Raw genomic sequence first — 23,377 nt, forward strand, 5'->3', positions numbered from 1 at the left:
TTTGTGCATCAGCTACCTGGTCTTACACTCGTATGTTTTTGTCACATAAACTGGACAGTAAGTAGCTCTAGAACCTGCTTTGGCTCCACCATTTTCAGGAATATTCTTTCCTGATACCACCCAGTCTGTCTGGCTGGAGATACTGTCCCACAGGGTGAAGTGGATAGAAAAGACGGCGTTGGATACAAAAGTCATGTACTTGCCATAACGCCAAATGCATGTTGTCATCTTCCATCTGTCTCAACCATACCCCTTCCAAACTGTCTCTGGCATTCAGGGCTCATGGTGGACCTAGTAGACTGATCTGAAGTCTGTTGTTGAAACCCTTTGATTTACTTAGTTTTTGCAAGGGAGGACCCTGTATAATAAATGAGGAATGGGTAACCTGAAATACTGGATCCATCACAGTTTGACTTTATTAAAAAAAAGTCATTCCTATTGCATCTGGTGTGACTTTTTGAGAAAGTCACCAAAGCATTGGATGAAGATAAGACTGTGTACAGCTTACCTCGACCTGGCCAAGGCTTTTGATACAATACCCCACTCAGGCATTGTAGATAAACTCACTAATTTAGGTATAGGTTCATAGGTAGGTACTAGGCTATTGGCCCTGGGGGCCTATACAAGCCCAGCCAAAATGGTACCCTGGCTTTTGCCACCCAAGAAAATTATTTTCCTGTGCCACTGTCGAGCAGAGCCACAGAGGTGAACCCTGGGGTGAATTTCCTATTTCCCATCCAATCATCAAGATTTTTCTTTTAGTGCTAATGAGGAGCTTTGTTTGATATAGATATGTAGTTTATTCCAGAGTATGGGAAGTCTCTGGGACAGGAATCTATCCCTCCAGCATGTTCTGTTTATTGTGGTGACGAGGTTTAAGTCCCTAGAGCATGTAGCTTGGAGGGATTGGGATTTCTTTAAGTGGAGCATGTCCAACAGCACTGGATTTGACATAGCTTTGTATGTTAGGCAGAGATCACCACTGAGTAGGCGATATGCGACGGAGTAAAGCTGGAGTTTTTTTGAGATGGTCTGTGCAGGGCATCTGTTTGAGGCCGGTAATCCTCTCTGTGAGGTATTGTGGCCTTTCCAGTTGATGTCTTGTGAGGTGCATACCAAAAGGGGCATTGTACTCTATAATGGGTCTAATGAGTGATGAGTAGAGGGGAACAATGACCTCTTTTTTTCTCTGGATGAGAAACCTTTTGTGATGAGGTGTGCCACGTAGAAGGATTTCCTGACTACTGTGGCATTGTGATTATCAAAGGAGAGATTACTGTCCACCTGTGTCCCAAGGTCTCTTATCACACTTTTGTTAAGTATACTACCGCCTATGTTGTAGTTCATGGGTGCAGAGTTTTTACCAAAGGGGATGACCATGCACTTTTTGGCATTGAGCTTGAGGCCATGGCTTTGACACCAGGCATCTGTCTCAGTGAGGCCCTTTTGTAGGATGTCCACATCGTTAGGAGTTTCGATTATGGCTCCTAGTTTGCAGTCATCTGCGAACTTGGTTAGCCAAAGACCTTCTGTGTTAGCCTGTACTTCAGAGAAGTAGATACCAAACAGGAGAGGACCCAGGACTGAACCCTGTGGTACTCCACTTGTCACAGGTCTGAAGTTGGATTTGGAGTCTGCTACTTTCACAGTGTGGGTTCTGTCAGTGAGCCAGTTGGCAACCCATCTTGTGACCTAGGGATTTATACCTAGTTTAGTGAGTTTATCTATAATTCCAGAGTGGGGGATGGTGTTGAAAGCCTTGGCAAGATCTAGATAGGCAGTGTGAACCACCTTACCCTTGTCTACGGCTTTGGTGACTGCTTCAAAGAAGTCTATCAGGTTTAAGAGACATGATTTGCCTTTTACAAACCCGAACTGGGTGGGGTCCAGAGTTTGGAGATTACCAGTGTCTTTGTTTATAAGTTCCATGATGATACGTTCCTTGGCCTTAAAGACCAGGCTCGTCAGGCCAATGAGGTGGTAGTTACCGGGGTCCGTGGTGGCCCCCCCCCCCTTGTGGAGTGGGATAACCGTCGCTGTGCGCCATTCAGCAGGCACAAAGCCTGAGGTGATGCTATGATTGAACATGGTACTTGGGTGGGGTGCCAGTTCGTTCTGTAGTTCGTGTAGAATGCAGCCTGGGATGTTGTCTGGTCCCATGGATGCTGTGTTCTTGGCTTTGGAGAGTGTTTTTTTTACCTGTGCAGCTGTGATTACAGGAACTTTGCATTCTTCCGGTATAGAGATGGGCTCTTTAGGGAGTGAGGGGGGGGGGGGGTAAATTTAGCACTGAACCTATCTGCCAGAATGTTGGCAATATCAGTTGGGTCTGTATATTTAGTGCCATTGTGCTGTAACTCAGAGCAGATCTGAGTGTTGCCGTTGAGATTCTTGACATATCTATAGAATGCTTTGTGGTTGTCTTTAGAATCAGTGGTGATTTTGTTTTCGTAACTAGCTCTGGAGGATTTTATTAGGGATCGCAGCTTCTTACTGAAGCTGACCAGGGAGCTCCTCCACTCATGGGATTTTACTCTCTTTTGCAACAGTTTCTTCCTTCTGTTGTACAGTTTGTTTATGGCAGGGGACCACCAGATTGGCTTCCTTTTTTTGGAGGATAGTGTCTTGCTTCTGTTTGGGATAGCACGATCCAGCCTGGTAGTGCAGGGATGCTCTCTGGAGCTTTGAACCAGGTCTCCGTCACTGCACAGATATCGATGTTCTCCATTTTAAGGAGTGCCTCGAGAGTGCATTTTGAGATTTAGTAGTAGCATCACCCTCAGTTTTTGCTTACCTGTTCCTGTTATGGTGGTGAATTTGTCATTTGAACCTTGCCTAAAAAAGGCACTAAAGGGGTGGCAAGAACCTTAGCCAGTGTCCTTAATCCCAGGGGGTGACGGGTGCAGGCCATCTCTGGCAAAGCATCGTGGTCTGTCGATCATGTCATCCCAGGCAGGCAGATACTGGATCCCTTTAGAATGGCACCAGAAGCTTAACCAATTGTTGAAGTCAATCATTTTGTCCTTATACTGCGGCATCATTCTGGGTGATGGCAGAATGCTACCTAGGGCAAGGGTCATACCTGCCTGGGCTACAAGATCGGAGAGCTCTTCCATGTCTCTCTTAATGTAGTCCAGGGAGGTATGTCTCAGGTTGTTCACACAAACATGGACAATGACAAAGTCATATTTGTACTACTTGTGGAGTGACCTGAGTGCGTGGGTTATGTTGGCGGATCCTGGCACCTGACAGGCAGCTGACAGTAACCTTCTCCTTGTTTAGCCTGGTGAGTGGGACATCATTGTGCCTGTCTATAGAGTCACATATGACTAGTGTGTTGGGTACGTTGTTTTGCCTTATTGGCTATGGTTGAGTGGCACACTGAGTCTGCGAGCTGTGTGTCATTTGGGTTGTGTTGGGGGATGGAGGTTGCTTGCGTTTCTACTTTGGAGGTCTCTGTTGCTTAGACAGGTTATTATTGAGAGCCTCCGCGAATGTTTTTGTGTTACTATGCGTGGATTTTGGTGGTGTAGATTTAGTGAGACTATGTGATGAGTGTGGTGTGGTGCAAGTGTTTACCTTCTCCTCTTGACTGTCAAGTTCAGTCTTGATTGGAGAGAGAGCTTTACCTCCAGTTTGGCTAGGTAAGTGCATCTCTCACAGGTTGTAGTGTTGGGTGGTAGGAGGGAGAGGGTTGTCTGTGCACATGAGGCAATTTCTACATTGCCCCAAGATGCCCAGATTCATCAGATAGACAGGAGAGAACACTGGGAGCTGGCCCTTGGACATGCCTGAATAAAAAACTATTTTCCTCTAGATAAGTGAGGAAAGTGAGTAATATTTGAGATATTATTTAGAGAAGTCTCTTAGTGAGATGAGCATTCTGGATTCTGTCTTGGACCTGACAACAACTAGAGGATCTATTCATCCCATCTACCTTGCTCTATAGTAAGTTCTTGGGTTATTTATAGTAATTTTCTTAGATTCAGTCAGGAATGTTGTGAAGCTTAGTTTAGATCTTTTTCTTTATTTGAGACTGTCCTCCAATGTTTTAAATATTTCCTGTGGTTCTGAACTCTTTCACTGTGAATATTTATTTAGTATTGTCTTGTTCTTTTATTATTTGTTTTAAATATATTTAAGCCTTTCATTGTGACTGATCTGTGTAGAGATATTTAAGTTTTGCGAGTACTTGCATGTTTATTTGGTGACACGGTGTGGGCCACTCCTAATAGCCTTCCTGTTGGTCAAACTGCCATTCGTCTTAATATAAGTATTGCACAGTAAAATTGGACACCCTTTGTTAAGGGCCTTAAAGTAGCTGATAAAGGGTTCTGGTGGCAGTGGTAACTACCTTATAGTCTGGACAGTAGGGGGCATAGCTAGGAAACCTGTGCCAGCCTTTCCCTCTACAAGTGTGTGTGTGCTCGCGTCAGCTACTTAAGCACGGACACACAAATCATTGGTTTGACAGAGTGAGTGTTGGCGGACTTAGCTTGGAAACCTGCCTAAGAACTCATCTCTCTAGCTGTGCCAGTGGAGATCTTATTGGGGATCTGGAGAAAGACTGAGAAACCAGCCCTGGACTTGACTGGTCTGTGTGCTCTTAAAGGAAATTGCCTTTGATGCAAAGAGCTGTATCTGGAAATACTGTGTGTGTGTACCTGTCGTCCTCCCAGTGAACATTCCCCCACTGTTGCTAGTGGTGAGGAGTGAGACTTCTTGATTACTGCATCAGTGGTGGGGCGTCACACGAACATTACAAAGCTCGTTCAGTTCCTGCCTTCCCTTAAACCTCATTCCTCCTCCAAAACATTTTTCTGCATGTATTGATACCACAGTTCTCATTTTTATCTATGTGATTTTCTCCTGTCCTTTTTAAAAGATTCAGTTTCCAGTTGTTTTGTTTGTTACTGTATTCACTACTTTTAATACAGTTGGTTTAGAGTTTGATTTCCATTTTCTAGTAATTGCTTTTTTTTTTTTTTTTTTTTTTACAGCCACCAGGGTTAAACTCAACAAAACCTTAGTCTAGACAATTCCGATTCTGTGTCATAGCTCAAAAAATAATTTCCTTAGCTATACCAATTTGCTTACCCAGTGTTTGTTAGAGTAGGCTGCAGGGACTTTTTAAAGTCTACCAACTAAACTCCCAAAAAATATCTTCCCAATTCCCTCTTTCTTCCTCATCACATCTGTAACATTTGCAGTCTGAGGAAAATTTCTTTGGAGTCTATATGGGGTATAAAAATACCTATGCAAACACTTCCAATCGAAGATCCTCTTTTAGACTTTTACACATTTGGAAGCCATACATATGTCCTCCCATTGTTTGTTTGTGAATTTGCTTATCCCATCTCTCTTCTCAATCCTTTCCTAACTTCCTCTGATTGTTTATTTATTTATTTATTTATTTATATTTGTTGACCGGGAGTGTCCGACTGGATGTAGGTTCATTTTTAGCGGAGGCCCGGGGAGAAAAGCTCCGCAGTTAAAATAAACGGACAGTAGTTACATTGGATTACATAGCGATTAACAATTTACATAGCAATTATTTACAACATATTTACAGATGAAGAACATGGTACATCAGTAGACAACTAGAATCTTTTATCTGTTAAGTACAAAACAGACATTAACAAATGTTACAAGAAGACATTCCTGCTGTATAATAAATACTGGCTTAGGAGCATCTGAGCTTGCTATAACCAAAGTAGTTAGTGGAGTGGAAAGAAAGGTAGTGGTTGGATTGGGAGGGTGATATTAGAGTGGGAGTTGCAAGGGCATAGCCAGCATGTTTTTAAGTGTGCTTTTAGTAAAGTTTTGAAGTGGGTGCATGATGGTACGGAGGTAATTGTGGGTGGGAGGGAGTTTCATAATTTGGCTATGGTGCAAGAGAATAGTGCTTCCCCAGCAGAGTTATTAGCTTTAGTGATCTGCAAGTAAATTTTTTTGCTGGATCTTAGTGGTCTGGTGGTGCAATGGGGTTGGAGTAGATTCTGGAGGGATGGGACATTTAGTGGATGATTTACTAGATTGTTGGCGAGTGAGAGTTGATACCATTGAAGGAGGTGAGGGAGTTCAAGCCAGCCCAGTTCAGCAAGTGAGAGACAGCGGTGACTATGGTAGGATGCCCCTGTGGCGAATTTGGCGATTTTGTTGTAGCAGGTCTCTAGCTTGTTTAGATTGTATTGCCTTAGGTTGGTATATATTGGACAGGCATAAAGTAGGGTGGAGATAAGGTGGGAATTTGCTACTGAAATCTTTGCTGCTTTGGTGAGAAATTGCTTATTTCTATATAGTGCTCCTAGTTTTTTGTGGACTTTTTTTATGGTCAGCGATATGTGAATGTCCAATTTTAGTTTGTCTATTTCCACTCCTAGCAATTTAGTGTGTTCAGTTGGGTATATATTGGTGTTGTCTTTTGCTGTGATAAAGTGAGAGTTGTTTTGAGTATGTTTGGTGGGTTGGAAGATGAGTAGTTTAGTTTTGTTTGGGTTGAGTATTAATTGGGCATCGGATAACCAAGTTTCAACAGAGGAAAAGGCTTCCTGCATGACTTTTTGCAGTTTGGGTAGGGACTGGGCTGAGCAGACGATGGTTGAGTCATCTGCGTATTGTATGAGCGTGCCAGGTTTGGTAGCAGAGGCTAGATTATTGGGGAAAACAGAGAAGAGTAGGGGTCCAAGGATGGATCCTTGGGGAACCCCTATGGAGACAGGTAGTTGGGTAAATGTGTCATTCTGCCATACAACGGATTGTTGGTCAGACAGGTAACTCTGAAACTAGTTGGAGACTGATTGTGAGAAGGATAGGTTATTGAGGACAGAGATAAGTTGTTTGTGTGGGACCATGTCAAATGCTTTAGGTAGGTCTAGGAAAGTAGCAGAGGAAATATGGCCATTGTTTTTATGCTGAAGGATAGTGTTAGTAAAGGAGAGTAAGGCAGTGGTGGTGCTATGGTTTGGTCGGAAACCATGCTGAGTATTGGAAAGGAGGTTGTTAGTAAGGAGGTAGTCTGAGACCTGAGAGTGTATGCATCTCTCTAGTATTTTGGAGAGTGGAGAGAGAATAGCTATGGGGCAGTAATTGGTTAGTTCTGTGGAGGGTCTGCCTTTGTGGAGGGGAATTATATGTGATACTTTCCACAGTGTGGGAACGTAACTTTCTGACAGAGATCGGTTAATCAAGATGGATACAGGGTAGGCAAGAGCATCCGCTGCGATTTGTAAGTATTCACTTGGGAGGTTGTCTGCTGCTAATCTGGTGGGCTTAAGTTTAGTTAAGAGTTTTTTTTATGTTGGAGGTAGGTACAGGAGAAAGAGAAAGCAGTGGGGAGATTACTAGTTGGAGGAGAGGAGGGTTGTGTTTAGCTAGTGATAGTATGGTTTGTGTGAAGTGTGTGTTGAATGAGGTAGCAATATTTTCTGAGGAGTGAGGGATGTTAGGAGGAGGGGTACTGACTTTACCTGGGTGGAGGATGGAGTTTATGGAGGACCAGAATTGTTTGGGGCTGTGTTGAGAGGAGTCTAGGGCAGACTGGTAGTATTGGAATTTGTCCTGTTTTATTAGCTTTTTGACTCTATTGCGTACTTCTAGGAATTTCTGTCTAGTTGAGGGGGTTTTGGTTTTGCGCCAGTGCTCCCAGGCTTTATCCCTGTTTTTCATTTCTGACTTGGTGGTTTTCTGTAGCCATGGGGAGGGTTGTGCTTTGATTCTGGAAAGTCGTATGGGGGCATGGTAATTAAGGATGCTCAGGAAGGTAGTATTAAAAAAATTCAACTGCGTCATCAAGACTGAGGTACTTCAGAGGATGCCAGTTACATTCTTTGAGGGATGAGATGAATGTGAGTGGGTTAAAGTTTAGTTTTTTACGTATTTGACGGTAGATGACAGGTTTAGCTTGGTATAGGTATTTTTTGAGTAGGAATATTGGGGAGTGATCACTGAGGCTATCTGATAAGCAGCCTGTTATATATGACTGGGGGTTCTTACTGACTAGTATCCAGTCCAGGGTAGTATGCTTGCTGGAGTTTTTATTTATCCTGGTTGGCGACTGGACTAGTTGAGTGAAGCCATGAAGCTTTACATGATGGGTTGGATGGTTGCCAGAGCAGGACTGCCAGTCAAAATTGAAATCACCTAAAATGATAGTTTCTTGGGGGAGATGGTGGGTAGACCAGCTGAGGAGGTTTTCTAGTGGAGGGATGTTTTGGCCAAGTGGAAAGTAGCATCCAATTATGTTGATGGTTTTGTTTTGGTTTATTTTGAGGTTGGTATATATTTCTTCATTGCCTATTTGTGGAGCTGATGATTTTAAGATCTGGATGTTTAGATGCTGTTTAAATATTATAGCTACACCGCCTCCTTTCTTGTTTAGCTGGTCTACTCTTAGTATGCCATAACCTATAGGGAGTATTTGCTCACTGGTAACGTGAGGTTTTAGCCAGGTTTCTGTCAGGATGACTATATCTGGGGAGTACAAGTCTATGGTGGCATGGAGTTCATGGACATTGTTGGATATACTTCTAATATTTAGGCTTAGTAGAAGGAAGTCACTTGGCTTTCTATTGGCTGTAATATGGGAGAAGTTGTGGTTTCTAGTCTGATTATGAGGATTGGGGTTGGAGATGGTAGGGCCAGGGTTGGGGTGGATATTTCCACTTAGGGCTAGTTTAGATATGCATGAGTTTTCTCAGTTTTTGAATGTGTTTGATTATAAGGGAAACTTTGATTGTGCTCTTTGGGTAATAGGTATGGTGGGAGGGTTACTGTGTTAAGTTGTAGGGATGCTTTATGTTTGAGTAATATAGTTGGTAGAATATGTGAGGGGTGCATAGGGATGTTTCTTGAGTTGGTGGGAGGGGAGCTGAGTGAGAAATGAGTGGTGGTGAGAGTAGTAGTACAGTGGTAGTGGTTGAGTGGGGGAATGATGGAGCTTTGGTAGGATCTAAGATATGCAAGGAGAGTACATGCCGTGAGCATAGGTAAGGTATGCTTGTACATGTTAGTTGAGGAGGTGTGATAGTAGTGGGAAGATGGAGGAGGTAGTGTTCAGTTAGTGCTGTGGTTGGCTACTGGAAAGATGGGAGGGGTTTGTGAGTGTAATAAATGTGGGACCACTGAGGGTGGGAGGGAATAGGGGGCAGGGTGGGGAGCGTAGCGGGTAGAGACTGTTAGTTGCTCTTATGAGGGGGCTGGAAACAATCAGGTAACAGAGTTAACTGATAAATGAAAATGTGATGGTGACAAGGGTGGTTGTAGTTGTAAAAATGGTGCCTGCCACAGGTAATATTTATTAACTTTGGGATTGTCTTAAACAGGGAAGGGGAGAACAAGGGTGTGAGCAGGCAGTTCTTTGTACTGCTGCTAATGAGCCAAAGCAAAGACAAAGTTTGTTTAAGAAACAATCACAATTGACCAAGGACTGCTCTGAAACTGTAAGTCATTTCTTAACCATTACTCAGGTGGAAAAACAGGATAACCTTGTAACAGTAGGCTACTGTGGTCTCAGTATAAATTAACAAACACACAGTATTGATCAGTTATGGATACTATTTGCTAATAGAAGGGAATAAGAGAGAAAGTGGAAGATGAGTGTGTGTGTGGGGGGGAGCTGCTTACAAGACAAAGCAGAGTGCTCTCCAGGGGAAAATGAATATTGGCTCAAACAGGTAGACACATACTCAAAGTTAACTTTAGCTGTTTGCAGACAGTTCAGACCCAGACTGCGCTTTTCTTATAAGAATGATAAAAAAAAAGGTGGCACCACAGTTGAATACTTGAGTGGTGTTAGATTGGAGAGACACTGAGCTCCTTCATGGGGCCTGTAGCAGAGTGGATTGTAGTTGTCATGCCAGTTCTTATAGTTATCATGCAGTATTTTGTATGCCCTACTAATTATCTCTCTTTAATAGCAGCTTCTGTTCTAGATTCTACTAAAACCTCTACCAGTACATGCCTTTTGCTTAGGACTTCCCTGTTTCTTTCTCTTTACCTATACTCTGATATCAGTCCTTGAAAGGGAAGGCTATCTCAAGACTGCAGTCAAAATAAATTCTTGGCCTTTTCCCATTTCTGTTCCTCAGCTAATTTGCTAGCCAGCTAACTATTTAAGGATCATTTTAGCTTGTGGATAATGTTGGCATGTGGTATAGTATCAGTTGCTTTGATAAGGTCAAGGTGTGCTTAATGGACAGTGTGACCACTGTCCACAGCTTGTAATACCCTCTAAAAATACCTGGTTCATTAGTCAGGATCTAACCTTAAAGCCAAATTGCTGGTAGTCAAGTCTTAAGACTGTTTTTTTAATATCCTAGTTTATTAGGTCTGTTATGACCTGTTCTATAGTCTTCCAGATGTGGCTTGTTAGGCTGGGTGTTTATGGTGGGGCCACCCTTGTTGAGAGGCATCACAACTGCTGAGGACCAAACCTTAAGGGCAAAGCCAGTGGATAAGCTCACAAATTTGACGCTTCCCTTTTCTAAAAATCCCACTTCCAGTTTTTTTATCTTCTTTACAGAATTCAAACATTCGTTTGCAGTTGGTTTAGATTTTGAGTTCCATTTTTTTGGCAGCCTGTAGCATTAAACTTAGTAAGGTATTAGTATGTGCAGACCATTCAGATGCGGTATCCTAGCTGAAAGGGCTTGTTTTCTTAGTTACAACCGTTTGCTCCCCTAATTTTTATGTCAAAGTACTCTTAAAGGATTTTTTAAAAATCTGCCAAATTGTTACACTCCCAAAAACAGATTCCCTGTTTTCTCTTTCCCATCACATCAAACATTTACTGTTTTCCTCTTATGCAGATGTTCTTCGTCTTCCATTGCTGCAGTCCTGACTATTGGGTATAGTCCGCGTCCAGTCGGCCCGAATACCAGAGTATAAGGCTGACGTCGGTCAGGGCGCATTAGACTGACGTCAGTACGTCAGGGTACTAATGCGCATGACCGACGTCATATCCTCAGTCTTTTTTGCCGCATGGTCCGATGCAGAAGCAGTTTTGCGAGTGCAGGTTGGCGTACTGAAATATTTCGAAACGGAGTTTCAGACCGAAACAGAGTTGGCTAAGTACCCGTTGGGAACATTTTGGTTTTTCTTGCCTCAGTATTTTACCGGATGTCAGAAAAAGTGAATAACTGTATTTCTTGTGGGAAACAGATACCTCATAGGGATTATCATACCTTGTGTATACCTTGTTTAGGGCCTGAGCACGGCGTTGTTGGTTGCCGCTCTTGTGCTAGGTTTAACAAACGCACTATTAAGAGGAGGTTAGACTGTGCCAGGTTAGTGTTTGGGAAGCGTTGCAATTATAAAATGCCGTCGGATGCTCCGCCGCCTCCAAGAAGCGCAAGGATAAAACAGTGAAGCCTAGGGTTGAGGAACCGGCAGTCCCGGACGTCGGTTCTTTAGAAGGCTCAGTGGAGCCGGAGGTTTTGCCAGGAGTTTCCATGGAGTCCCAGGCAGAAACTATACTCTTACAGGATGTGCCTTCTCAGGAGGTAGGCCAGGCTGAGGGGGCTTCTCAGGTGACTGTTCTTCCCTCTCTTCCCAAGGTAGTTAGAGCCTCTCCTTCTGTTGCCAAAACTTCTTTCAGAGGTAGGCCTAGTTCAGCTTCAGTGGGAGCTTCTCCTAGCATTTCGGGTTCTGTACCTAAGAAACATATGCTTAAAATGGCAGAAGATTTGATTACTATGATTAGGGGTTCTATGCCTCCGCCTGATAAGAGGCCTAGGGTGGAACCGGAGTTTGATAGTTTTGAACAGTGTTCAGAGGCTTCAGAATCTTCTGTGGAAGATATGCAGGACTATCCTACTTATTCTGATTCTGATGTGGATGATTCCACTCCTACAGCTTCTCCGCCTGAGGATTTCTCATTTTCAGAGACTTTGCATTCCATGAGGGAGCACTTTAAATGGGAAGGCCAGGATTACTCTGACTCCAGGAAAAGGCTTAGGGAGTTCTTGTTTTTACCCCAGCATAGGCCTTTAGCTATTCCTCCTGTGTTGAATGTGGTGGAAGATGTTTTTGCAGAGGCTTCCCTGAACCCTGATTCTTTGCCTCCTGCTCCTGTTAAGCCTGATAGGTATTATAGGGTGCCCGAAGCTCATAAATATTTGTTTAAGAGTCCTAGGGGACCCAGAAACTATTTCTCAAGGGCCTAAGGGTGTAAAGGCTTCTGTGGTTAAAAATCCTGTTCCTACTGATAAAGAGGCAAGGGCTTTGGATAGGTGGGGAAAGAAAGTGTATACTTCTTCCACTCTAGCCATGAGAGCTTTGAATTGTCAGTTTCACATGCTAAAATATCAGAATTATCTCCTTTCACAATTGAAATCTAAGGTGGATGCTTTGGCGGAAGGTATTGAGTGTAAAGAGTTGCTGGATTTGGTTCATGTGTCTGAACAAGTGGGTAAGCATTCTTTGCAATGTGGTTTTGATGCTGTACAGGCCTCCTCGAGGGTGGCTGCTACCAGTTCTGTTCTTCGCAGGCATGCCTGGTTGAAGGATCAGAATTTAGCTGAGCATGTTAAGACAAGGATTTTGGATGCTCCTTTACAGTCTGATGTGTTGTTTGGATCGCCTGTGGAAGCAGTTTTAAAGAAAATGGAGGACAAAGCTAAGTCTATGCAAACTGTTAAAGATTTCTTGCAGGTGCAGCCACCGAAGTTTAGTAGAAATTGGCCTGCTAAGGGGTGGACATATCCTGCTTATGATTCTCAGTCTAGGGGTAGGTCTATACGTGGTAGGGGCAGGGCTCAAGGTTCTTTTAGGCCTAGAACAGGGAGTTCACCTGCTCAGACTTCTGGTGAGGGCAGGGGTCAGTCCTTTCGTAAACAGACCCAATGACCTGGCTTTTCAGCTGCCAGCAGATTCACGTTTGGCAGCTCCTTTGGGAGGAAGACTGTCTCTTTTCAAAGAAAATTGGGATTTAATTACTCAAGACAAATGGGTGTTGGATATCATTCACCACGGTTACAGATTTTATTTCCATACAATGCCCCCTTTCAAAGGCATGCCAGACGTTCCTCCTCCACAAAGAAAAGAGGCTCACAAGCAAATTTCTCAGTTACTTCACATAGGGGCCATTCAGCCAGTCCCTGTATCAGAAAGGGGCCTAGGATTTTATTCTCGCCTGTTCCTTGTACCAAAGAAGGGAAACACGTGGAGACCAATTTTGGATTTATCTATCCTCAACACTTACCTGGACATTCCCAAGTTCAAGATGTTGACGTTACAACAGCTTTTACCTCTGCTGGGCAAAGATCACTGGATGGTAACTTTAGATCTCAAAGAAGCTTACCTTCATGTGCCTATAAGGCTAAGTTGCAGGAAGTATCTGCGGTTTCGAGCTGGAAATTCTCATTATCAGTTCTCTGCATTGCCCTTTGGCTTATCTACTGCGCCCAGAGTGTTCACAAAGGTTCTGGCTTCAGTGATAGCTTACTTCAGGCTTCAAGGAATTCAAATCTATCCTTACTTGGACGACTGCCTGATTCTGGCTCAAGAAAAGGAAGTTCTTCTACAGCACCTGGAATATGTTATCGCAGTGCTAAGATGCCTAGGGTATTCTGTGAGCGAAATAAAGTCCAGTCTAGTACCCTCTCAAGACATGTGCTTTCTGGGTGTGAGACTGAATACAGCAGCCCAGATGGCCTTTTAACCCCGGACAAACAAAAGAGTCTGTCACTTTACTTCCATCAACTATCTCATCAGTCCGTGCTGACTGCAAGGACAGTCCTTCAAGCATTAGGGTTCATGGCATCTTGTATTCTGGTGCTTCCCAATGCCAAACTGCATATGAGGAAGTTACAATGGTATCTCATAAATGTATGGACACAGCACTGCCAGGATTTGGACACTGTCATTCAAATAATACCTTGCCTTCAAAAAGAATTCTTGTGGTGGGCTCAGGAATGTCACCTAAACAAGGGACTGTCTGTGACCCGGCCAGAGGCAAGTCAGATCTTAACGACAGATGCCTCGGACATTGCTTGGGGAGCTCATCTAAATGGAAAGTGGATACAAGACAAGTGGCCTGCCAGACTACAGCATCTACATATCAACATGAAAGAGATGTTAGCAGTCCAGTTTGCATTAATGGCTTTCAAGGAGTTACTTCTTCCAGGGCAGGTGTTGATTCTAACAGACAACACAACTGTCATGTGGTACATCAACAAGCAAGGGGGAACACATTCTTATCCTCTCTGCAGGCAAGCAATGATTTTATGGGAGACTGCGCTCAGCCTGCAACTAACTCTTCAGGCAAGGTTTCTGCCAGGAGCACAGAACTCCTTAGCAGATGTGTTAAGCAGACAAATCATGGATCCCCACGAGTGGAAACTGGATCTTCATGTCTTTCAGAAACTGACAGTGTCATGGGGAACTCCAGACATAGATCTGTTCGCTTCTCCACTAAACCACCAGCTGCCAAAGTATTGCACAAAGGGGTTTCATCACACAGCTTGGAAAGTGGATGCTCTGTCTTTCAGTTGGAAAAACCTTCATGTGTATGCCTTTCCACCTCTACCTCTTCTTCCAAAGGTACTGTTAAAGGTCAGACAAGACAGGCCAAGGATGATTTTGATAGCTCCAGATTGGCCTCGGCAACACTGGTACCCTCTACTACAGTCTGGTAAAGAAGCCTCCATGGCCTTTACCTCTGATTCCTCATCTGTTATCTCAGAAGGACGGTCATCTGCTCAATGTCAAGCTACACTCTCTTCATCTAACAGCTTGGCATATTCTGTGTTGAAACACAGCAGGTCTCAACTTCCTCAACAAGTTTTAAATGTGATTATGGAAGCTAGAAGACCTAGTACAAGGAAAGTGTATGCAGAAAAATGGAAGAGATTTTTATTTTGGAGTACAGCAAAGAATTTGGAGATTTCTGAGCCTAATTTGAGTGTGGCTCTTCAATATCTTACTGAATTATTGGACAAAGGTTTGTCCTTCTCTTCCATAAAGATTCATGCTGCAGCAATTTCAGCTCACTATGATTGTGACCCACCTTTGTTTTCGCATCCTTTGTTCAAGCAGTTTCTTAGAGGGCAAAGAATATAAGACCCCCGTAGAGCTCCTACTCCTGCTTGGGATCTCAATTTTGTGTTGGAAAAACTTACTCTACAACCTTTTGAGCCTGCAGCTACTGCTGAATTGAAATACTTGTCATGGAAGACTGCTTTTCTGTTGGCTATTACTTCTGCAAGAAGGGTGTCTGAGTTGCAGGCCCTTATGGCAGTAGAGCCCTTTTTGATTTTCCATAAGGATAGGGTATCATTACGTACTAATCCTTCTTTTATGCCTAAGGTGGTTTCTAGTGTTGCTTTAAACCAAACTATTCATTTGCCTACGTTTTATGCAGACCCTCAAAATAAAGGGGAAAAGATTTTGCACACTTTAGATGTACACAGGCAATTGCGTTATTATTTAAGCAGGACTAAGGATTTCAGGCAGTCTCAGCAGTTGTTTGTTTCTTTTGCTTTGAGTTCTCAGGGCAAGCCTGTGTCAAAACAAACTATTTCTAGGTGGATTGGCTTTTGCATTGCATTTTGTTATTCCCATCATGGCAAGGAGATTCCAGCTGGGATTAGGCCTCATTCCACTAGGGCTACTGCCACTTCAACAGCATTTCTAAGGGGGGTGGCAACTAAGGATATTTTGGAAGCAGCTACTTGGAGTTCAGTGCATACTTTCTCTAAGCATTATCACCTTCCTATCTACTCTAAGTCTAGGGCTGGTTTTGCCACAGCAGTTTTGCAAGGCATGTTGTCAGCTCCTACTTCTTTATAATTTGCCAGCCTCCCTTACCTCTGCTTTGGGATTCTACCCAATAGTCAGGACTGCAGCAATGGAAGACGAAGAACATAGTACAGTTTTGTACCTACCATAAATGTAGATGTTCGAGGATTCCATTGCTAGTCCAATTCCCTCCTTCCCCTCTGTTTTTAGGGGTGGTTGTGTAGGTGAGTTTACATGCTTATATTTTTGTATATATTGTTGTATATATATTGTACATGTTTTGGGTGCAGGTTTTTTGGGACTTGTCTTTTTAGGGTCTTCTGACATCTGGGGCAAGAAAAGACTGAGGATATGACGTCGGTCATGCGCATTAGTACCCTGACGTACTGGCGTCAGTCTAATGGGCCCCGACCCTCTGGTATTCGGGCCGACTGGACGCGGACTATACCCAATAGTCAGGACTGCAGCAATGGAATCCTCGAACATCTACATTTATGGTAGGTACAAAACTGTACTATTTTCTTCACATATTCCTGATGAAAATTTGTGATTACCCATCCATCCAGACTGGTTTCAGAAGTTGGTAGGAAAGTACTCTACTTAATAGGTAAGGGCAGCCTATTCGAGAAATGGTGTATCCATTAGATTGAGTATTTGTCATACCAGCTGGTCTTGTTAATCTAATAGTATAGGCTTAGGTCCCTAGACCCACTTTTTCTGTTCAAGTGACAGATTTCAAAGAGTGCTTCATTGTTCATAGTACGGAAAGCTAAGCAGAGATCACCTCTCAAGATTTTGTGTGACAGTGTGTAGAGGGACAGAGCTTCTAGTATATCAGAGTAATTAAGGGTACTGAGACCTGAGATCTTTTGAGAGAGGCAATGCTGAGGTCTGTTAAACTGGATTATGTGCTTGGTGAGGTGGATGCCAAAGGATGCTTTATATTCGTGACAATATATGAGCTGGAAATATGTAAACAAATTTCCATAATACAATCTTAACTTCCTGTTATATTTACTTAAGTATAGTTAAACATTGCATTCCATTATTTATGGCTGAATGATGATCTTTGAAATTTTTATGGAGCTCAAATGAGTTTTTGTTGCTGAGACACGAGGGATAATCCAATAGATCATTTTTTAACTATTGGATTAGGAATATTTATCATTCCATGTGTGATATGGAAAATCCTAAATTATGTTTTGTTATATGTAATATTTCTTGTGTTATACTTCTTTCTTTTCTTATAGGCCTGACTTAAGACTTGTATGTCTTTTAGTAGAGAAAACCAGTTTGATTAAATTGTTTGTGTAATAAAAGTTGTATTCAACTTTGCTGTTATAGAAGCATTCTTGGTATTACTAATGAATATTTCTGGGTAACTTCTTAGCTCATTTAAAAAATATATTTTTTATTTATTTTATTTTATTTTACATTTGTTAACCGGGGGTGTCTGACTGAGCCGAAAAGGCCCTTTTTCAGCAGACGCCCGGGGAGAAAAGCTCCACAAAGAAAAATTACAGACACATTTAGTTATTTAGACATAATCAGTATACACACAAATTACAAGAGACATGTTTTTACAGTGGTATGCGGCACAAACAGTTACAGTGGAGAGAACAATCAAAAAATATTAATTTTAAAAATAAAGGTAAGTAATAGATTTGTGGTATATGGATCGAACACTACTTTTTTTAGACATTAATGGCTTGAACAACCCAAATAAAAGATCAAATCTATTAAGATATTTAAAATTAATGCGCACATTGTCTTCCTCCAAGAACCTCACTTTAAAACAAATGGCAAATACTCATGGAATCTAAATGAATATTTAATGTGGTCCCATTCCCCCTATAAAACTAAAACTAGAGGAGTAATAATTTTATGGAGAAAGAATATTACTAACCCCCCAAATCATTTATAATTATGTGGCTAAAGAGGCGTCTCTTAGCTCTTGTTATAGTGAAATTTAACAATAAGATACGGACATTAGTAAATCTATATTGGTTCCCTGGCATGGGGGGAGGGACAGCTAAAAACATTTAGACCTCATTAGTAATGCATATAAAGGTAATTTGATAATACGTGGGACTTTGTAACTGTACTTTAGATCTGATAATACCAACAAGAAACCTCTTCATCTTATTCCCACAGCAAACTTTTTCAAGAAATGGATTGAAATTTTCAACCTATTTGATACATTTAGTTCCAAAGAAACCAATTCATTAATATTTTCTCATCAAGACCACAGATTTGGCACTCAAACTAGAACAGATAAAATTTTTCTCGCTCTAAATACAAAAATATCTTCCTTCTCAATAATTCCCTGTCCTTTTATCAGATCACAACTTACTTATTCTTAAATTTCAAGTAAATTTAAAAAAATTAACCTATATGTCAAGAATACCAGCCTACATCACAAACATTAAAGAATTTAAACCTTGGCTAGTTTCAGAACTGCAATTTTTTCTTGATACTAATTATTTTACAGAGATTAACATAGTCATGATATGGGACTCCTTGAAAGCTTACATATATGGTAAAACCCTTACATGGTTTAGAAATAAATCAAAAGAATGGGAATCGGAATTACATAACATACAAACTCAATTTTATAATTAAATCCAAAAAGTCTGCAAGTTCTTCCAACAATAAAAAGACAATAGACAAACTGAATAAAAAATATAATGCAATTTTATCCCATAAAACTAATTTGGCACTAGATATGCATAATCTAGCTATGAGAATCAAAATGCAGTCCAGAGCAAATTTTTTTTCCCCTCGTAGAATATTAATATCATCAGATATAAGTGACATTCTTGACGCCTTTAAATATCATTATACTAAACATTATAAAACTGGCAACCCTCAAATTAATCTCCTGAACCTGGAAACAATATGTTTCTAAAATTAAGAAAATAACAGAAAAATTAAAATTAGATCTTCAAAAACTAATCTCACAGAAAATATTAAGAAAGGCAATTGTAATAAAGCCGCAGGATTTGATTGTATTATCATAGAATTATATAAACTTTTTCCGACATCTATAACTTCTTTTTTTTATAAAACATTACTTGAAATCCAAACACAAAGTATAATACCACCTTCTTGGAGATGCCCTTTAATCACACCTATTAAAGAAAATAAAGTTCCTTTACAATGCAGCTCTTACAAATATCTCTTCTTACAATGACTATAATTTTTTTGTCTATTCTAGTTAAATAAATTGTTGTCCCATATTGTAAATGAAGACCAAACTGGTTTTGTACATAAGACGCACATATGACAACATTCAAAGGATATTAACCCTTATCGACATTTTAAATAGAGAAAATCAAGAAGCTTTATTCATTGCACTACACATAGAAAAAGCCTTTGATTCCTTAAAATGGGACTGTTTATTTAAAGTTTTAGAGCTTTATGATTTTCCTCCCCCTTTTATCTCTCTGGTAAAGAATATTTACAAAAGCAATTTCACTTATGTAAAACTGTGACCATTTACATGTGAATCTATAGCTCTTACTAAAGGTAGTAAGCAAGGTTGTCCCATGTCTCCCATTTTATTCCCATTTATGTTTGGTATCTACTACTTTGAAATACAGGCCAACACAGAAGGCCTCTGGCTAACGAAGTTCGCGGATGACTGCAAACTAGAAGCCATAGTCAAGTCCCCAAATGATGTGGACATCCTACAGAAGGGCCTCACTGAGACAAATGCCTGGTGTCAGAGCCATGGCCTCAAGCTCAATGTCAAAAAGTGCAGTGTCACCCCCTTTGGTAAAAACTCTGTACCCATGAACTACAACATAGGCAGCAATCTACTTAACACTGAATGCGTGATAAGAGACCTTGGGACCCAGATGGACAGTAGTCTCTCCTTTGGTAGTCACATCGCCACAGTAGTCAGGAAGTCCTTCTACATGGCATACCTCATCATAAAAGGGTTCTCATCCAGGAAAAAAGAGATCATTGTTCCCCTCTACTCGTTACTCATTAGACCCATTATATAGAGTACAACGCCCCTTTTGGAATGTACCTCACAAGACATCTGCAGCAGCTGGAAAGACCACAGAAGTACCTCACAAAGAGGATTACTGGCCTCAAACGCCCTACACTGACCACCTCAAAAAAACTCCAGCTTTACTCTGTAGCATATCGCGTACTCCGAGGTGATCTCTGCCTGTCATATAAAGCTATGTCAAACCCAGAGCTGTTGGACATGCTACACCTAAAGAAATCCCAATCCCTCCGAGCTACACACTCTAGGGACCTAAACCTTGTCACCACAATAAACAGGACACTCTGGATAGATTCCTGTCCCAGAGACTTCCTATACTCTGGAGCAAGCTACCCATCTATGTCAAGCAAAGTTCTTCATTAGCACTCAAAAAAAAAATCTTTATGAGTGGATGGGAAATAGGAAATACACCTCAGGGATCACTTCTGTGTCACTGCTCAACAGTGGCATAGGAAAATAACTTTCTTGGGTGGCATAAGCCATGGAACCTTGCTGGCTAGGCTTACGTAGGCCCTTGGGCCGATAGCCTAGTACCTACCTATAAACCTATTAGCTATTGAAATATTTGCCACCTTAATACAGAACAACTCTAAAATAAAAGGTATTGATATATACGGTCAATACATTTCTAAAATGTTATTTGCTGATGATGTGCTTCTTACTTTATCTACTTCAAAAAATACTTTAAAAGAATTAGATGTACAGGTTGAAAAGTTTTATTTAATTTCAGGTCTTCACTTTAATAGCATTGAATAAAAGAAATAAATTTCTAGCAGATGGAGATCATAGAATTGATAAGCAAGTCTCCACTTTAAATTATTTAGCCATTACTTGATGTAAAAATATAGAAGAAGCATTAACTGTAAATTATAATAATACTACATCAGCTTTCTTTTGGGCCAGAGCTTCTGTTGATATTTGTGCAGCTGCCATGTGGTCTAATGCTCATACCTTTATTGCTTATTACAAGTTTGATATCATCTCCAAAAACAGGGCTGCATTTGGTTCTGCAGTTCTGTGGAACATCCTTCCATGAGAGCCACTCAGAGTTACTGTAACTGGGAATCTATCCTGTTCGTTTGAGTAACAAATGAAAATGGCAACATTAGGTATTAAAGTTATGTACTCACCATAAGTATCCATCTGTGTTGTCCATTTTCATTCTTCTTCAGCTCCCCTGCTAGTTCCCTTATCCATGACTTTTGGAGTGACCTGATGAAGATTTTAGTTGGGAAACCGTTTCTGTTTGAGCCCCCTTTCTTTTACTGTTTCTATAGTACTATGATAATGTTTTGTATTTCTAATGTACAAACTTGATCTGAGGTAATGTAGTGGCCAGGGGCATTATGGGTAAAGGGACGAGCTCAAAAGTCTGATCCTAGAATCTAGCAAAAATGTATTTTTATTTATTTTATTTATTGACATGTTATTTGCCGATGATGTGCTTCTTACTTTATCTACTTCAAAAAATACAGCCGAGTTGGATCCGATGGTTGGGTCTGAGACCCATTTGTTGAGGAATGAAAATGGACAACACAGATGCATGATTATGGTGAGTACATAACTTTATCTTGCATCAGTCTGTAATCATCAGAATCATAATTAGGGCATTCGCCTACTTTACTGAATAAACTACTTGAAACTTCAAGGCATCTTTACTCCTCCCACAGAGGTTATCGGAAAGAGAGAAAGAAAGTCTCAGATCTGGTAGCTAAAGTGATTTTGTCTGGACTGATCCTTTGTACTCTATTTTATTTCATAAGACTATGGCATCCCATAGGTTTTATGTACTTGGGATGTGCAGTGAGTACTCAGTCAGTCAGTGAGTTAGACTTCAAGCAAGCAGGTGTGGCTAGTTGCTTAAGCCATTTTTATGTTTTTGTAGAAACAAAAATGTGTTTGAGCTATGTTGTGTAAAATGTAGATCGGTTGGCAGAAGCACACTTCTTGAGTTTGGTTCTAAGTCTAGGGTACTATATGGTATGTTTTATGAAGCATGTTTATATTGAAGTTCTTCAGCATAGTAAATTAGTGTGTAGTAGAGTATAATGCAAGCAGGTTAATGGGGAGGGCACGTTACTTGGAGGAAAATATATGAGAAAAGTATGTGCTACACACCAGCATCCGAGTGTTTATCTTTGCATTCAGTTTTGAGGGGCTATCTGAACTCCATTCTTTTACATTTTCACATTAGCTGCAATTCCTAAAGTATTTGTGTTACTATTTCTTAATTTTCAAAGTAGAGGAACACTAAACTATGGGCAGTAGAACAGTGGGAGAGGGTTTATCTCTCCATCCTTATATCAGATATATTTTTCTTCACTGGAAAAAGGGTAGCAAATTGGAAACATCAGTTATTAAAGAGTTGTATTTAAAGTGTGTGTTTGGAGAAAATAGTGCAGAAACAAGCAGTAGAGGACAGCAGGGAAGATAATGATAGAGCCTGTGTAAGGATAGATCATTGAAGAATTTTGTATATTAAGGATGTAAGGAGGGGGTATAAGATTTAATTTTGTAATGTATAAATGTGTGTGCATATGTTGCCTTTGTCATTATTAAAGACCTTTGTATCTTGCCACCCCTCACCTTTTTCTTTTGTCAGCAGAGTTGTATATTTTTTCCATACAGCAACCTTTGATTTCCTTAAGATAAGCAGCATTTTTCTAATTTCAATTCAATTCAATTTAATTTAAATCAGTTTATGTTCCTTTTATATTTGTTTAATTTTAGGAAGATTTGATTCATCTAGGAGCAAAGTTTTCTCCATGCATACGGAAAGACAGACAGATAGCAGCACTTATACAAAAGGAAAGGGAAAAAGAGAAGAATTCTGGCTGCTGTCTTCAAAATGACAACTCTGGGTGTGTTCAGACACTACGGACAGATTGCTCAGTAAGTTTTGGATTTTATTCATTGTTTATACTGATGTAGAACTTGAGTGCTGTTATGGACCCTAACTTGTTTCTTCAGTAATGTAATATTTGTTAGTCTATTACTTTTCTGCTACAGTAGCCCCCTGTTATCAGTATATAGTACATTGTTTCTTTAAAAAATTTCATCATGGTGTTAATATCTGCTGGTTTGAATTGGGTTATACTATAAAAGAATACTAATATGTTGTTAAAATGCTAATAATTCTGCTTCTGGAACCATCCATAAAGCATTGTTCTCTAGTAGGAGGATATTTATTTCTGTTCTGAAAAGGTACATTTTGGAATCCTGTTAACACAAGCTTTTTTTTCTTAGAGAATATTTTCACTAATAAGGTATGTGTATAGCCTTCAAAGTTATGCTGCTGGTCAACAAAACAGAAATCCTTGAGCCTCTACTCCTCAAAACTTGATTCCCCTGACAATATTGACATCTCCATAGAGAAGAATTGTCTGGAAATTGTTCTGGTGCTTAGTGGCATTTCCTTGTGTTTTTCTTCTTCTCACTTAACCATGTGATCATAATGTTGATTATATTTGTTAGGGTGGAAGTGGGGAGAGAATTTTGTTTTTATGCATTGGTATGAGCATTGCGGGATAATTCTAACCTTCATTTACAAAGGCAAGAATTCCCAAACCATACTATGTTCTTAACCGTTCAGATAAGCAATAGCTGTATATTAGTGTCATC

General features: G+C 40.8%; 1 protein-coding gene across 1 annotated transcript in view; it reads left to right on the forward strand.

Moving 5' to 3' along the window:
* The window catches only part of RHBDF2 (rhomboid 5 homolog 2), a 1,958,103-nt gene that overhangs the window by 935,462 nt on the left and 999,264 nt on the right, over positions 1 to 23,377 (forward strand). Inside the window, exon 11 of the mRNA XM_044089036.1 lies at positions 22,487 to 22,648. Coding sequence (XP_043944971.1) covers positions 22,487 to 22,648 — 162 coding nt within the window. The remainder of the gene's footprint in view (positions 1 to 22,486; positions 22,649 to 23,377) is intronic.

Source organism: Protopterus annectens, chromosome 12.part0 (assembly GCF_019279795.1).
Source record: "Protopterus annectens isolate FY-2018-M chromosome 12.part0, PAN1.0, whole genome shotgun sequence".
NCBI lineage: Eukaryota > Metazoa > Chordata > Ceratodontiformes > Protopteridae > Protopterus > Protopterus annectens.